The sequence below is a fragment of the Populus nigra genome, chromosome 5, assembly GCF_951802175.1.
Source record: "Populus nigra chromosome 5, ddPopNigr1.1, whole genome shotgun sequence".
In the NCBI taxonomy this organism is placed as follows: domain Eukaryota; kingdom Viridiplantae; phylum Streptophyta; class Magnoliopsida; order Malpighiales; family Salicaceae; genus Populus; species Populus nigra.
In genome coordinates, this window is record NC_084856.1 from 2,456,824 (window position 1) to 2,471,822 (window position 14,999).

At 36.6% G+C, this 14,999-nt stretch overlaps 4 protein-coding genes across 9 annotated transcripts; 1 reads left to right on the forward strand and 3 right to left on the reverse strand.

The window, feature by feature from the left end:
- The first annotated feature begins 469 nt into the window (after positions 1-469).
- Positions 470-3,478, forward strand: LOC133695031 (actin-depolymerizing factor-like). Of its 2 annotated transcripts, none has more exons than XM_062116773.1 (3): positions 470-931; positions 1,252-1,517; positions 1,920-2,348. In XM_062116773.1, the coding sequence occupies exons 1-3, from the start codon at positions 908-910 to the stop codon at positions 2,047-2,049; spliced, it is 420 nt and encodes a 139-aa protein (XP_061972757.1). In that variant the 5' UTR covers positions 470-907; the 3' UTR covers positions 2,050-2,348. The 2 variants fall into 2 exon arrangements, with proteins under 2 accessions (XP_061972757.1, XP_061972756.1); XM_062116772.1 differs by lacking the exon at positions 1,920-2,348 and adding an exon at positions 2,961-3,478 and having other exon boundaries at positions 475-931.
- LOC133695032 (inorganic phosphate transporter 1-4) lies at positions 3,472-3,998 on the reverse strand. The gene is given in 2 exon segments (XM_062116775.1): positions 3,472-3,905; positions 3,908-3,998. Coding segments are annotated over 2 exon segments (405 nt in total). The 3' UTR covers positions 3,472-3,591.
- Positions 3,999-4,497: 499 nt separating this feature from the next.
- LOC133695030 (inorganic phosphate transporter 1-4-like) lies at positions 4,498-6,553 on the reverse strand. The gene has a single exon (XM_062116771.1). It carries the CDS (start codon positions 6,261-6,263, stop codon positions 4,644-4,646), a length of 1,620 nt encoding a protein of 539 aa, XP_061972755.1. The 5' UTR covers positions 6,264-6,553; the 3' UTR covers positions 4,498-4,643.
- A 3,113-nt stretch (positions 6,554-9,666) lies between these two features.
- Positions 9,667-13,429, reverse strand: LOC133694002 (inorganic phosphate transporter 1-4-like). 5 transcript variants are annotated; one of them, XM_062115404.1, is made up of 3 exons: positions 13,102-13,229; positions 12,201-12,261; positions 9,667-11,565 (listed from the first exon to the last, which is right to left on the reverse strand). In XM_062115404.1, the coding sequence occupies exon 3, from the start codon at positions 11,514-11,516 to the stop codon at positions 9,897-9,899; it is 1,620 nt and encodes a 539-aa protein (XP_061971388.1). In that variant the 5' UTR covers positions 11,517-11,565; positions 12,201-12,261; positions 13,102-13,229; the 3' UTR covers positions 9,667-9,896. The 5 variants fall into 5 exon arrangements, with proteins under 5 accessions (XP_061971388.1, XP_061971387.1, XP_061971385.1 ...); XM_062115403.1 differs by lacking the exons at positions 12,201-12,261; positions 13,102-13,229 and adding an exon at positions 13,284-13,429; XM_062115401.1 differs by lacking the exon at positions 12,201-12,261 and having other exon boundaries at positions 13,102-13,260.
- Positions 13,430-14,999: the final 1,570 nt, after the last annotated feature.

Consider the following 14,999-nt stretch of genomic DNA (forward strand, 5'->3'; position numbering starts at 1 on the left):
GTGAGCCCCTTCGATAATAACATATTTATTAATGAGTTGATTTAGGACAAGTTTTATTTTAAATTAATTTTAAACAATAAATCCTATATAACTTGGTTGATTCAATCGATTCATTATATTTTAATAAAAATAATTAAATCCCGTAAAACATGATTGATTCAATCATATTTTTAATAATTAGATTGATTCAATTAAACTCTGTCCATGTTATTTTAATAAAAATAATAGACTCAAGTTAATATAATAATCTAAACCTAATTCTAGATCAATTACTAGATTGAATTTAATAAATATAGACAATCCATGTAAGATTGTACAGAAACATAATCTTTTCTACTCGATTTTAACACTTAGTTTGTTTTTGTTAATGTCTCAAGATATAAGAAACCTGAAGAGATATAAATAAGAATATAAAATAAATTGTATTTTAAAATAATTTTTAAATGAATTTCTTTACTTCAATGAAAGGACACACAGAAGAAAGAAAAGAAAAGGGAAACCGCAGCCACACTTGCAGACGGTGGACACCTCACACCTTAGCTATCCTTTAACAGCATCCATGTCCTTTTTTTTTTTGTTTAACTTTCTGCACGAGGAAGAGTAGAAAAGCCCATACGCGCCTCTCCTCACATTTCAGAATCTTTCACACCCTTCATAAATCTCTTTCCCTTTCACTCTTCTTGCATCACACCCAAAAAGAGAGAGCAACAGAAGACATATTCTCTTGTCTTGAAAGCACTGAATTTCCTTTTTCTGTATTTCTTTTAACTTCTCTATAACTTGGCCACTACCTTCCTTTTTTTGTTCTTTATAGATTTCTTAGAATTGAAGCGGCTGTGCTGTTTGTTGCTGTCCTTCATTTACCTTATAACTCAGCTACAATTCTCCCAACTCTTTATAAGCTGCCATGAATTTCAGAGGTGCAAGTCGGGTAAGCCCCATCTCTGTCTCTGTTTATTTCTACAAGGGCTTGTTTTCTTTTGTTAAAATGAGATTGTTTTGACTGTCTGTGTTGATGCATGCATGATTTTTCTTCTCTTGTTAACCAACGATGTTGTCTGGCAAAATTTGTCCCCTTTTTTCTATTTTGTTATTAAAAGATTTGATCTTTTGGGGTAATGAAGAGGAAATTCGTTGTTGTTTGAACCCATTTGTGATTAATCTTAAAAGAACGGATTTTTTTATACTTAGAAATTGCGTTTTAATTTGACAGCAAGTTATTTATGTGATTAATTCACTGCAAATTTCCAGGCCAATGCATCATCCGGCATGGGGGTTGCTGATCACAGCAAAAATACATTTATTGAACTTCAGAGGAAGAAGGTACACCGATATGTGATCTTCAAAATTGAAGAGAAGAAGATGGAAGTTGTGGTCGAGAAGACCGGGGAGCCAGCTGAGAGCTATGAAGATTTCGCTGCATCTTTGCCTGACAATGATTGTCGATATGCTGTTTATGACTTCGATTTCGTGACTTCTGAGAATTGTCAAAAGAGCAAAATCTTCTTCATTGCATGGTGAGTTTCTGCCTTTCATTTCATTAATTTCGATTTGATTGGTTGGATTAGAAAATTATTTGAGACATGATAGATTTACACGATTCTTTATACACGTGTTATGTTTTGATGAATCCCTCGAAAGATAACTTGCTATGGTATTTGGATGTCTTTGGTGTTGATCGTGGACTAGCTGTAATCATAAAATTGCCAAGTCTGATGGCATGCTATAAATGGGACTTGATTTCTTTTCTTGTTGAAAGATATGACAAACGATGATGTGTGTCTATCCCTGCACATGATAAACTCTTCAAGAAGTATTGTCCCATTGAAACCACACAATGAGTTTTATCCTTTTAAAAAACGTTTCTTGAGGAGAGATGCCTTTTGTGCTTGTAAGTAACTAAAACTCTTGTTTTACAGCCAATATGAGATTGATGGAATCATAGCACATTTGGATCATCTTGTGTTTCAATATAGGCACTACTGGACTAGCATATGCAACTTCCTCGGCCCTTTCTCCATGTGCAAATTTTTGCACATAAATAGCTGAATTATAGGCATCCATTCTTGCAATATAACACAAGGAAAGTTTTCTTGCCTTCATATGTCTAGCCTCCACAGTTTCTTGTTATACTGAAAAGGCTTGGAGCTGTTAGGGTGATGATTATGATAATATTTGCATAATGCCGTTAAGGTAGCCACAAAAATTGCACTCTGTTTTTCTGCGATTTGTTCACAATAACAATTGCTAATGGTCATATACACACATATACGTACAAATGTTATGTTTGTACATGTACTTGTAAATCTATCTAGTAAATAAATCAATCTAGATAAGATGTTTGGACATCTCCTTTTGGTGTTTATGATAACCAGGGAATAAATTTTTAGCTTCAGATGTTACTATAAAGCTGCTTTAAGTTGTGTTCTGTAGTCTACCCTTTCAAGTTAAACCTGGTATTTTGATGTCTATCTAGTACGATGACGAGCTCATTAGGTAACTGAGGGGGTTCGGCCCTCAGAGATATCTTCGTCTGTCTGAGAGCATGAATTGATATTCAATACAATTTGATTACACTAAGTCTGTACTCTAGGCTGCACTTTTTTTTGCCCATTTAGTTCTGTCTTGTATCATTTTACTTATAATAGCCCTATATCCTTGAAGTAAGTATAGAATTTGTAATTTGGATTTTGGACTTTCGAGTCATGAATTTGCATTTTCTCGCTGCCACAGCTTTATGCCAAAGACTGACAAACCCATACCATGAAAATAATTTGATGGCCTATTCATTCTGTTTATTCCCGTGCCAACTTTTATACCTTGTCTTATGGGAAAGAGCACTGATTATTGATTCCAGCTGCAATTTTTCACACCTCTTAAGAACTTTTGCGTGTTTCCATCCACTCAGCAGAAAAATTGATTTCTTCTTTCATTTATTCAATGTATGACCATTTAATCAGGTCTCCTTCAACCTCTCGAATCCGTGCTAAGGTGCTCTATGCCACATCTAAAGAGAGATTTAGAAGGGAACTGAATGGTATCCACTATGATATTCAGGCTACTGACCCTACAGAGATGGATCTTGAAGTGATCAGAGACCGTGCAAATTAAAGAGTCCATACCATTAATGGTTTCTTCCGAGGAAAACAAGTTTGTCAAGCTCTTGCCAACTTGCGAATTAATGCCTCCTTGTTCCATTAATCTACGTACTGGATCCTTATGTGAACAAGATAAACTGCATGTTACTTAAATAACTAGCATTGCGGAAGTGTGATAAGCAGCTCTGTGCTATTATATTGGAAATTCCTGCTAAATTCAGCTTCCTCAATGTCCCCTTGTTTCCCTAAATTCCTGCTAAATTCAGCTTCTGCACTGGAAGCTGTAGCAGATAAACATCAGCAAATCGAATTTCATTTACATATGTACTCCAATGAACTAACGAATCAATACAAAAATAAATGAGAGGGGTTTTTTTCCAGACCACGTTTACTGCTCCTGCTCCTCAATTCTCACGGGACATTATCTCTAGAGATTTCCCCTTCAATTCTGGCACCAAGGAAGTAAACAGCAGACCTAAGAGGTTAATAAAACCTAGTACAATAAGCGAATTGCGCACCCAATACCAGCAGGGTATCCAGCACATGCCTTGGCTTCGTCCGGATTCTGAGCCAAATATAAGAAACCAAATGCACCAGCTATATCCCCAAGCTTCCCTGATGCTGCTGATATACGGTGGCATGCAGACCTCAACCTTGCAGGGAAAATGGCGGCTGTCACAACAAATGTGGTGGCACTGGGTCCAAAATTTGCTAAGCAGAAGGTTGTTGAGTGCATCATCACGAATCCAATTTGGGTTTCCTTGTGAGTCCAGTGGTAGTAAGGGATGGCTGAAGCAAATATAAAATTGTCATGAAGAAGGCGGCCAACAAGTGGATGACAAATCTTCCCAATCTGTCAATCAAAGCCACTGGAACCAGTAGCCTAGGACAGTACTCCATAGAGCAATAAGTGTTCGTGCCTTTGCAATTCTATAAACCTCTTGAATTTCATTAATAGTTTATGCGGGAGGAATCCATCCAATTGCGCTAAAGAAATCCTTTTGGGAAAGATTGTGGTTGAAGAATGCAACCCTGTAAGCGAAACTCGTGGCATCGAAGAAACTCTGACGAGAACAAACCAAAACATTCGGCTGGTTGCTTATTATGACATGTGAAAAGCCTGGTAGACATATCCATGGACAAGAATGACAGGTTCAAGTTTAAGAAGAGCCTTGGTCACACCAAACAACTTGTTTTACGGCATAAATTTTGATCTGAGCCATGGATTGTGTTCAAATTATATGCCATTAAAGTTGATAATTAAACTTTTTATATTCATATATTATTTTTATTTCATCATATCATTTAAATTGCGTCAATTTTTGTGATTATCAACCTGTAAAGGTTTGTATCAGTACCTCTCAATTACTCTGCATAATTTTTTCATAATAGAGATAGGTTGACAAAAATTTAGATCATTAAATACTGTCCTGTTATGTGAACTTAGCTCCAAATTTGGCACTAGCCCATAACAAGAAAAAGGAAAATTGAAACATCTATCATGTGTTTAACAAACTTATTTTAGAGAAGTGGCTGAAGCAAAATTTAAACCGCGGGCACTGTCCTGTTATGTGATCTTGGCTCCACATTTGGCACCGACCCCTCATCAGTCTCATTCTCACCAGACATCTCCTCCAAAGATTTTCCCTTTGATTCAGGGACCAAGAAAGTAAACACCATGCCGAAGAAGTTGACGACACCCAGGACAAGGAGTGAATTCTTCACACCAATACCTGCAGGGTACCCTGCATCGGCCTTGGCCTTGTCCTGGTCCTGAGCCAAATATAAGAACCCGAATGCACCCACAATTGCTCCGAGCTTCCCAGAAGCTGCTGATATACCGTGGCAAGTGGATCTTAACCTCGCAGGGAAGATCTCGGCTGGTACAACAAATGTGGTGGCATTAGGTCCAAAGTTTGCAAAGAAGAAGGTCAATGAGTACATAACCACGAATCCAATTCGGTTGTCCTTGTGGGTCCAGTGGTTGTAAGGAATGGCCAACGCAAACATGAACACTGTCATGAAGAAGAAACCCATCAATTGGATTGCAAACCTTCCTATCCTGTCAATAAAAGCCACTGTGAACCAGTAACCTGGGACAGTACTGCAAAGAGCGATAAGTGTTTGCGCCCTCGCAATTCTATAAACCTCATCGATGGCATTCATGGTCTGTGCTTTGGGAATCCATCCGATCGCGCTAAATATATCCTTTTGGAAAAGATTTTGGCTGTAGAATGCAATGTCAAGCAAGAACCACGTGGTTGTTGTTCCAAGCAAGTGGAGTCCATGGCGATGAAGGAACTTTTTTGTGAACAGACCAAATTGATTGGACTTGTCCTCGGTCAGTTGCTCGACCTTCTGCTCTTCCGCCTCAAGATCCACCTGCAGAACTCTTGACATATCAGTCGCAGCCTGTTTTGCATTCTTGGCGACAAGTGCAGTGTAACGGGCAGTTTCAGGCATCTTCATCCTCCAGTAGTAGGTAAGTGCAGCGGGAAGCGCTCCAACCATTAGAATTATACGCCAAACGTAGTCAGCTTGTGGGACAGTTGAGGCAAGTGCATCAACCTGGTAAGCTGGAGCATCAAACCTGGCCTTAAATGCAGATGATATAATTATAGCAAATATCCCACCTGTCAAAATTCCGAAACCTTGCATAGCAAAAACTGCAGCAATGAAGGCGCCACGAGTCTTCTTGTTAGCATATTCAGACATGATGGTGGCAGAAAGTGGATAGTCACCTCCAATACCAAACCCAAGCCAGAAACGAAAGAAGCAAAGGGTCGACATGACAGCCTTAGCATCACGGCTAAATGAAAGACCCGAGGCAATCGAACATATGACCATGAGCATAAGAGTCATACCATACACTTTCTTCCTTCCCATCTTGTCACCAAGCCAGCCAAAGAAGAGCTGGCCCGAAAGAGTTCCACAGAACGCCACACCATTAACAGCTGCCGATACATTGGGAGGCAAAATACCAGGTTTCTCTGCTCCATCAACATGGTAATATATGCGGCCAAGCAATTTGGTGACAAGGGATATGCAGAAGAGGTCATAGGCATCGGTGAAGAATCCCATGCCAGCAATAATAATTGCAGTGAAGTGATACCATTGTGTTTTTGCCACATCAAGCGCATTGAGAACCTGTAATTCCCTGGCCATGACTACCTAGCTTAGGTAGGAAAATGCCTTTCCTTGCTCTCTCTTTTCTCTGCAAAACTCTTCACCAGAGTTTTGTGAGAAAAAAGGGACAAAAAAGAGGGAGAGAAGAAGCTAGAAAGAAAGAAATTAATAAAGAAGCTCGTTTGGTTCAAGAAAGATGGTGTTTCTTGAATATATGAGCGACGAGCACCCCTTGAATTCTTAATAAAGCAGCAAAGGCAGGCAAAGATACCACGGCTCACGGGCATATTCCCCCCCTCTTTTCGCCCGCCCTCTTTCCTCGGTCAATGACCTTATTCATTTACGTTGCGTTTATGTTCATCCCTTTTACACCTACAATGATAACTTTACCTCTATTTCGTTGGCTACAGCAATTATTCGAACTAAAAAAAGTCGTCGTCGTCTTCTTCTTCTTCTTCTTCTTCAATTATCATTATTATAGAATTTGTGGTTTATTAATTTTAGTGGAAGTTACAAGAGTGTTGAGCAATTGTAGCGGTTTGGTTCCCTTATTTCAAGTTATATAGATTTCAGTTAAATTGAATTTATTTTCTATAACTAAATTAAAATTATCAACCACTCGAAGTATGTTGAGACAATCACCATGAACAGAGGTCCATAGCCATGACTTCTCTTTCTCCTAGCTTGCACGAGTCAAAGCAACAGCCCTGGTGAGAGTAGGAGGGTGACAATGAAACATTCTAGTCATGCCATGTGGCTGGTCAACATTATGGACATATCTCTTAAAAACGGTCTGGCAGGTAAGGGATGGACAATGATTAATAATTTGGTTCCAATTTTGGTTTGCTGTAATTTGATTATTATCAGTGTCTTCTTGGTAATTCTGTGTATAATACTTTTTAATTGAAAATATATTATAACTTTTTAAAAATATTTTTATCATTAACATATTAAATTTATTAAAAAAACATATAAAATATCAATTATAAAAAAAATTGATATTTTTTTATATAAAAAACAATTAAACAAACAAATTATAACAAAATAAAAATAAAAATCACTCATTGCACTTCTTACCTGTAACTACACAGAAAAGCAATTAGAACGGGCCTCCCCTCCAAAAAACAAGGGCCATCGTGTATTTTTTTTTTATTTTTTCTATAAATTCATGATAATGCACAAACATACCACAAGCCCACAATATCGTAGGACCCTAGCATTATGTGTGTATATCCTATTACATCATCCCGATCAATTTACAGAAGAGAAAGAGAATAAAGTTGCATAGCCATAGACTCGATACAAGTATGAATTGAATATAGAGAATTTATTTTTTGGTACAGTAATGAGTGTGCATTTTTTAAATTATTTTTTAAAAATAATATCAATTAATGTACAAATTAATTTGAAGACACTTCTAACCCGAAGGGGCTGTTCAAATTCTTAATTCATGAAAACTATATGCAAGTTATAACCATAAGATTTGATCTCTGTTTCTTATCAAATTAATGACAAAAAAAAAAAAAAGAAGCTTTGTCAGTTCTAGATTCTAAGAAAAAGGTAAGTGTTAATTAGGTAAAAAGTATGGACCTTACAATATGCTGAAAAAAATAATCAATAGTAATGTTTATATTGTCAATTATTCAGATAATATGAGTATTTCTAAGATTTTTAATGTTTGAGATATCTATAAAAAAACTAAAAATTGTATGTAAAAGGTAAGTGTTAATTCAAAACGCTTAAATTTAATGTTTAATTAAGTGAATATTAACTACTAACTAAAATGTTAACTATTCATTTATTTTGGAAGGTTTAGGTTAAAAAAATGATGAATTATATTAAAAAAGACATGAAAGAACTAATTCCATTTGATACTATTTGTGTTTCAAGACTCTGGATTGTGGGCAGTTCATAGAGAGATTTTGTGGCTTGAAATTTATGCGAAAGGAAAACTAAGGCGTAGTTTCATGGCGATTATGTATGTATTTGTATTTTAATTTTTTTTTTTTAGTTTAACGTAGATGTCTAGGTTAATTTATGTGTATCTTAAATAATCCCACGGATCTTGAAGTTAACGACCATGTAAGCTTCTAGTGGTCATCATATTAACAACTACAGGGCTCGAATATGAGATTACAGAGAAAATAAATCTCTTAATCTCAAGTTATTATCACTAGACCACTATCTATTTTAATTTTTAATTAATGACATTGATGCCAATATTTTCATTCATTAATGTCAAGGACAGATTACACGTGCAATTAAAGTTGATAATTAAGATTTTTATTTTCAAATTTTATTTCTATTGCACTATATCATTTAAATTACATCAATTTTATAATTATCAAATTAAGATTTTTAAATTTCTTCGAAATAGCAATTATAATTATGTGGAAATGTTCTCAAATAATAATAAATAAATAAATAAAAATATGCCTCCTAAATCCCACATGACCATGGAGTCATTTCCATTTCATTTAGACTTTGTTTCTGAGAATTCCAAGTGCATTTTAAAGAGTTCAGGTCAGATTTATAACATGAAAGAATCTAACTACCTAACAGGTTAGGCAAAGTATGAATCTTTTGCAAGTCATCATTAAGAGTTTTCGGCTACTGAAAGCTATGTAGCTTGTCTTGTTAGATTCTGGAAATAAGTCAAAGGTTCTTAAATGGTGATGGTGGTTCACGATTCACACGTAATTCCTGGTACTTGAGCCATAATTGATGCTCGGATGCTGCTGGCTGGCTGGCTCTTAACTGTTAATTAGTCGTCGGTAAATATAGGGAAAGTCTTTTTCAACACGAACACGCACACATGGAAGCAACTTCAGTAAAACGAAGTTTCGTTAGCTCCTCATGAGGCAAAAAGATATACTAGTTTGGAGAAAGAAACTGACGTGTACCAGGGAGGAATTAAAGGGTCTTCAGAGTTTTCGTTCGAGGGGTCACCCTGTAAAGGTTTGTACCATTGCCTCGCAATTGCTCTTGCATAGATAGGTTGATCAAATTTCAAAGTCAAAAAAATGGGGGTGTAGAAGTAGGTGAAGGCAAAGAAATGGGGGTGTAGAAGTAGGTAAAGGCAATTGCTTGGAAAAATAAAATGCTAATTTAAGAGTATTATTTTTTAATTTTTTTTTATTTTTTGGTAAAAATATATTAAAATAATATTTTTTAAATAAAATTAAAATTTAAAGAAAGGTCTTATGAAACGCCCCTAATTCTCGGAATGAGTTTTCTTTCTTAGTTCTTTTTTTCCACCTGCGACAATATTAGGAATTGACTATTGAACCCTATTGCACGTCTATATCAAAACGGAGGTCCAGCTGAAGTATGGAAGCATTCACACCTCGCTTTCGAGGACACCGCAGAAAAAAACAAGAAAGATGCAAGAAATCAAAATAAGCTAAGGAAATGGAGGATTTGTCCATGTGGTTAGAATCGATTGGAATGCAAAAGCTAAAACTCATCATCACAATAGCGTTTCAACAATGTAAACCTCTTTTGACATCTCAGCAAGTTGAAGTGACATAAAAGAGACCTGATTTACTCGGTAACTTACAAGGCTGAGGAAGACAGAGCAGGGGGAGAGATACACGATAGCAAGAGAGGTATATTGAAAAATCTATCAAGGATTTAACCAACTTATAATAGAGAACTGGATAAAGAAAAAATTTAAACCAACGGTACTGTCCTGTTATATGAACTTTGCTCCGCATTTGGCACCGACCCCTCATCAGTCTCATTCTCACCAGACATCTCCTCCAAGGATTTTCCATTTGATTCAGGGACCAAGAAAGTAAACACTATGCCGAAGAAGTTGACGACACCCAGGACAAGGAGTGAATTCTTCACCCCGATACCTGTAGGGTACCCTGCATCGGTCTTGTCCTTGTCCTGGCTCTGAGACAAATATAGGAACCCGAATGCACCCACAATTGCTCCGAGCTTCCCAGAAGCTGCTGATATACCGTGGCAAGTGGACCTTAACCTTGCAGGGAAGATCTCGGCTGGTACAACAAATGTGGTGGCATTAGGTCCAAAGTTTGCAAAGAAGAAGGTCAATGAGTATATAATCACGAATCCAATTCGGTTGTCCTTGTGGGTCCAGTGGTCGTAAGGAATGGCCAACGCAAACATGAACACTGTCATGAAGAAGAAACCCATCAACTGGATTGCAAACCTTCCTATCCTGTCAATAAAAGCCACTGTGAACCAGTACCCTGGGACAGTACTGCATAGAGCGATAAGTGTTTGCGCCCTTGCAATTCTATAAACCTCATCGATGGCATTCATGGTCTTTGCTTTGGGAATCCATCCGATCGCGCTAAATATATCCTTTTGGAAAAGATTTTGGCTGTAGAATGCAATGTCAAGCAAGAACCACGTGGTTGTTGTTCCAAGCAAGTGGAGTCCATGGCGATGAAGGAACTTTTTTGTGAACAGACCAAATTGATTGGACTTGTCCTCGGTCAGTTGCTCGACCTTCTGCTCTTCTGCCTCAAGATCCACCTGCAGAACTCTTGACATATCAGTCGCAGCCTGTTTTGCATTCTTGGCGACAAGTGCAGTGTAACGGGCAGTTTCAGGCATCTTCATCCTCCAGTAGTAGGTAAGTGCAGCGGGAAGCGCCCCAACCATTACAATTATACGCCAAACGTAGTCAGCTTGTGGGACAGTTGAGCGAGCTGCATCAACCTCGTAAGATGGAGCATCAAACCCGGCCTTAAATGCAGCTGATATAATTATAGCAAATATTCCACCAGCCAAAATTCCAAAACCTTGCATTGCAAAAACTGCAGCAATGAAGGCGCCACGAGTCTTCTTGTTAGCATATTCAGACATGATGGTGGCAGAAAGTGGATAGTCACCTCCAATACCAAACCCAAGCCAGAAACGAAAGAAGCAAAGGGTCGACATGACAGCCTTAGCATCATGGCTAAAAGAAAGACCCGAGGCAATCGAACAAATGACCATGAGCATAAGAGTCATACCATACACTTTCTTCCTTCCCATCTTGTCACCAAGCCAGCCAAAGAAGAGCTGGCCCGAAAGAGTTCCACAGAACGCCACACCATTAACAGCTGCCGCTACATTGGGAGGCAAACTACCAGGCTTGTCTGATCCATCAACATGGTAATATATGCGGCCAAGCAATTTGGTGACAAGGGATATGCAGAAGAGGTCATAGGCATCGGTGAAGAATCCCATGCCAGCAATAATAATTGCAGTGAAGTGATACCATTGTGTTTTTGCCACATCAAGCGCATTGAGAACCTGTAATTCCTTGGCCATGACCACCTAGCTTATCTAGGAAAATGCCTTTCCTTACTCTCTGTTTTCTCTGCAAAAATTGAAACCGGAGTAAAAACCATGCAATATCACAAGGATCTTTAGAAAATAATATCGAAAATTTAAATGAGTTTGCTTAAGAGCCGGTGATAATTGAAATTCCAAATGGCGACACCAATAAAAAAAGAACACAGAAAAACAAACAAACAAACAAAAGAAAGCCATTCTCACTCTTCACGTTGCTTGGGGACGGTAGGACTAATTCTCAAGACAGCAATAAAATACATAGATTCTAATTTTGTTAAATACAAGTTTTGGATTTTTCAAACAATTTTTTATACAACGAAGAAAACAGCATATTCAAAGGTTTATCGGAAGAGACTATCCTATTAGTCAAATGGAAGGTCCAACTGCTACTCTATTTCTTAATCACCTCACTTAAATTAGCTTTCTGGAGAGCAAGGAGCAGTGTATGAGACAAGTAAAGGAAAGTAACAGGCACAAGTAGAGACAAAAGAGCAGTTCCTCTATTTCACACAGATCTTTTTGGTGGTAACTATGAAACAAACAAATAAATAAATAAATAGCCCATTAGTCATCTAGAAAAGGAAAAACTTCCATGACGATAGGAAATTTAAAGTAAAAGACAAGGAGAACTCATAGTAGCTAATAAGAAATCTCTCTCACACTGGACAACCACAGATGCACGCTACCACAGATGTTTAGCAATTTTCCATGGCTAAAAGTTCTGTTAAGACAACGACAAATAAGAAAAATTCATGCCCACAAAAAACATTAAATCTCATACACTATTGTGAACAAAAAGAGAAGCTGAAAATTCATCGAAAAAAGAGAGAGAGAGAGAGAGCTGAAAAGGGCATTTTCTAGATGTAACAACAACATTTGAAAGTAGATCTACTGCAAGAAAATCTAGATTTAAAGAGAGAAAAAATAAGAGCAGGGGTAGAAAAGAAACACCTCTACTATTTGATAAATCGAAAGTGTTAACCAAAATTATCAAGCTACACGTACAAGTGGATTCAGGCAGGATGGATGGACAAGAAGTATTATTATGTTTTTTTAACAAAACATGATCATGGGAGAGAGTTTCCTTACTCTACGTAGAATTTTAAATAGTAATATCAATTAATTAAAAGCTTTGATTCTTACAACTTACAAGAACATTTATTTAAAGTGATGCTTAGCTTTTCCAAGGGATGGGGTGAGATCCTAGAATCAGACTAGTAATAATAAATTAATAAAGAAGATCAACCGGCGATTATGGCAGCATTTGTGGACCAAAAAAATCAAAACTGAATCACAATTTGCAGCAAGGAAGTTGAAATATAGATCCAGACAGGTCTCAACTGGCAATACTTGATATGAGATTTGAACCTAAATTGTTTCTTAATTGAAAAAAAATATGTATATGGAGAAAGCGAAAAAATCATGAGTATAACAAAAGTTGTATATTATCGTTTTTTTTTCCTCCCTCTTTTGCATGCATGAGAGAAACACAAGAAATGACAAGAATACAAGGCGAGAAAACCCCATAAAAGAGAGAGCTTTAATTTGCACACTAGCTAACCTTCCTTCCTTCACAAATCTTGCTGTCTTTCTCGAGAGAGTGAGGAGGGGAGAAGGAGGGAAATGAAAAGGTGGAAAAAAAGAAATTGGTGAAGAAGAATGCTGTGGTCCAAGTAAGAGAGTGTTTCTTGGATATATATATATATAGAAGTAATAAAGCAGCAAAGGGATAGGGAAATATACCACCGGCATATTCCTCTCACTATTCGGGCGCCCTCTTTCCTCGGTCAGCAACCCACACGCTTTTCTATTTCCCTTGCCGTTTTATCTCCTTCGACACTTGCAGTAATAACTTCGGCCTCTTTCGTTGGCCACCACTATTATTCAGCCTGAAAAAATCTTATATTATTTATTTTATTGGAAGTTGTCTCAGTGTGCTGGCCAATTGGATCGAAGTAAAGGCTTTCTTTCCTTATGTCCAGCTATCAGTTAAATTAATTTACTAAATTAACTAAACGTAAAATTATCAACGACTTGTCTTGAAGTGAGCTGGAACAGTCACCATGAACCATGGTCCATAGCCATGAATGTTATTTCTCCGAACCTGCACTAGTCAAGGTGCTGTCCGTTGTAACAGTTCTAGTGAGCGTAGGAGGGGGGGCAACTGGGGGCATCCCCGTGTGAGAAAGAAACTCTAGTTATTGTTCGGAACAATTTGTTCCCCGTAGTCGTCGGTCAACATTATGGACATTTGAGTTAAAAAGTGGTCTGAAATTCGTGGAGGGAGGGATGCATTTTGATCGATTGTTATACTTCTTAGCAGCGACTATGTAAAGACAAACAAGTAGGAATGGGCCACCCTCCCCAAAGTCTACAAGAGGGCCACCATGTACTCTATACTATTGTCGTTTCTGATGTGACAAGGCATGATTCCATACACACACGGAGTATGTGTTTATCTTAAAAAAAAAAAAGATTTTTTTAATGTTTTTTTCCATGATAATTTTGATGGGTTGAAATTAAAAATTTTAAAAAAATTCATTTTAATTTATTTTAAAGTAAAACACACATTTAAAAAGTATTATGCACAATAATATCAAAACACAATTCCATGTGTTAAATTGAGCAGATCAATTTCTTTTTCTTAACCACGTTGTTCTATTAGGATACTATCATGTATTCTTGTATGGAGTATTTTTTAAAAAATATTATTTGTTTGAATATGTATTAAAATAATTTTTTTGTTTATTTTTTATATGAACACATTAAAATCTTAAAAAAACACTAAAAAAAATCAATTTTATATTATTTTTTAAGGAAGCATTTTTAAAACACACCAAAAAAAAATCACCATACTCTTAAACACTAATAATTCATCCCGAAAAATTTATTATTTCATTAAAAAGAAAAGAGAATGAAATTGACATAGAAAGTTGTTTGAGAGCAACTCGTGTTTCAAGATTTTTTAAATTTAATTAATTTTTTTTATTTTTTTAAATCGTCTAGATATAATGATATCAAAAATAATTTTTAATATATATATATAATTTATAAATAAAAAATTATTTTAAAAAACAATTATTTTTGTGTTTCATTTTAAACTGGTGACAAGTGTCCCGTGTATCAAAAACCAGCTGAACAATTTGGTCAAAATATGTGAACTTTCTTGATGATAAATTCATTGCTTCTGGAAATGATGATTGTTAGGGAGATTTGGAAGTCATCGGTGATGAACTCAAAGAAGGATGATTAAAACTCTTCTATTCATGTAATTTTGTCATATAAAATAAATAAAATTCGATCAAAGTCATGGAGGAGAAGCCCAGAGATACATAGAGGAGGTGACCTCAACCTGTCGTTATCGGTATCAATTCCCCCCTCTTCTTACATGAGCATGATAATTGCAAAATTTCTATGCCCCGCCACCCGGATTCCTGTCCAAGTGGGCATCTCTCATTT

Coding starts and splice junctions, on each gene's coding strand:
- LOC133695031 (XM_062116772.1), top strand. CDS start 908: ATGAATTTCAGAGGTGCAAGTCGG. Junction 932..1,251: donor ATTTCAGAGGTGCAAGTCGG/GTAAGCCCCATC, acceptor GCAAATTTCCAG/GCCAATGCATCATCCGGCAT. Junction 1,518..2,960: donor AAAATCTTCTTCATTGCATG/GTGAGTTTCTGC, acceptor CCATTTAATCAG/GTCTCCTTCAACCTCTCGAA.
- LOC133694002 (XM_062115403.1), bottom strand. CDS start 11,516: ATGGCCAAGGAATTACAGGTTCTCAATGCGCTTGATGTGGCAAAAACA.
- LOC133695030 (XM_062116771.1), bottom strand. CDS start 6,263: ATGGCCAGGGAATTACAGGTTCTCAATGCGCTTGATGTGGCAAAAACA.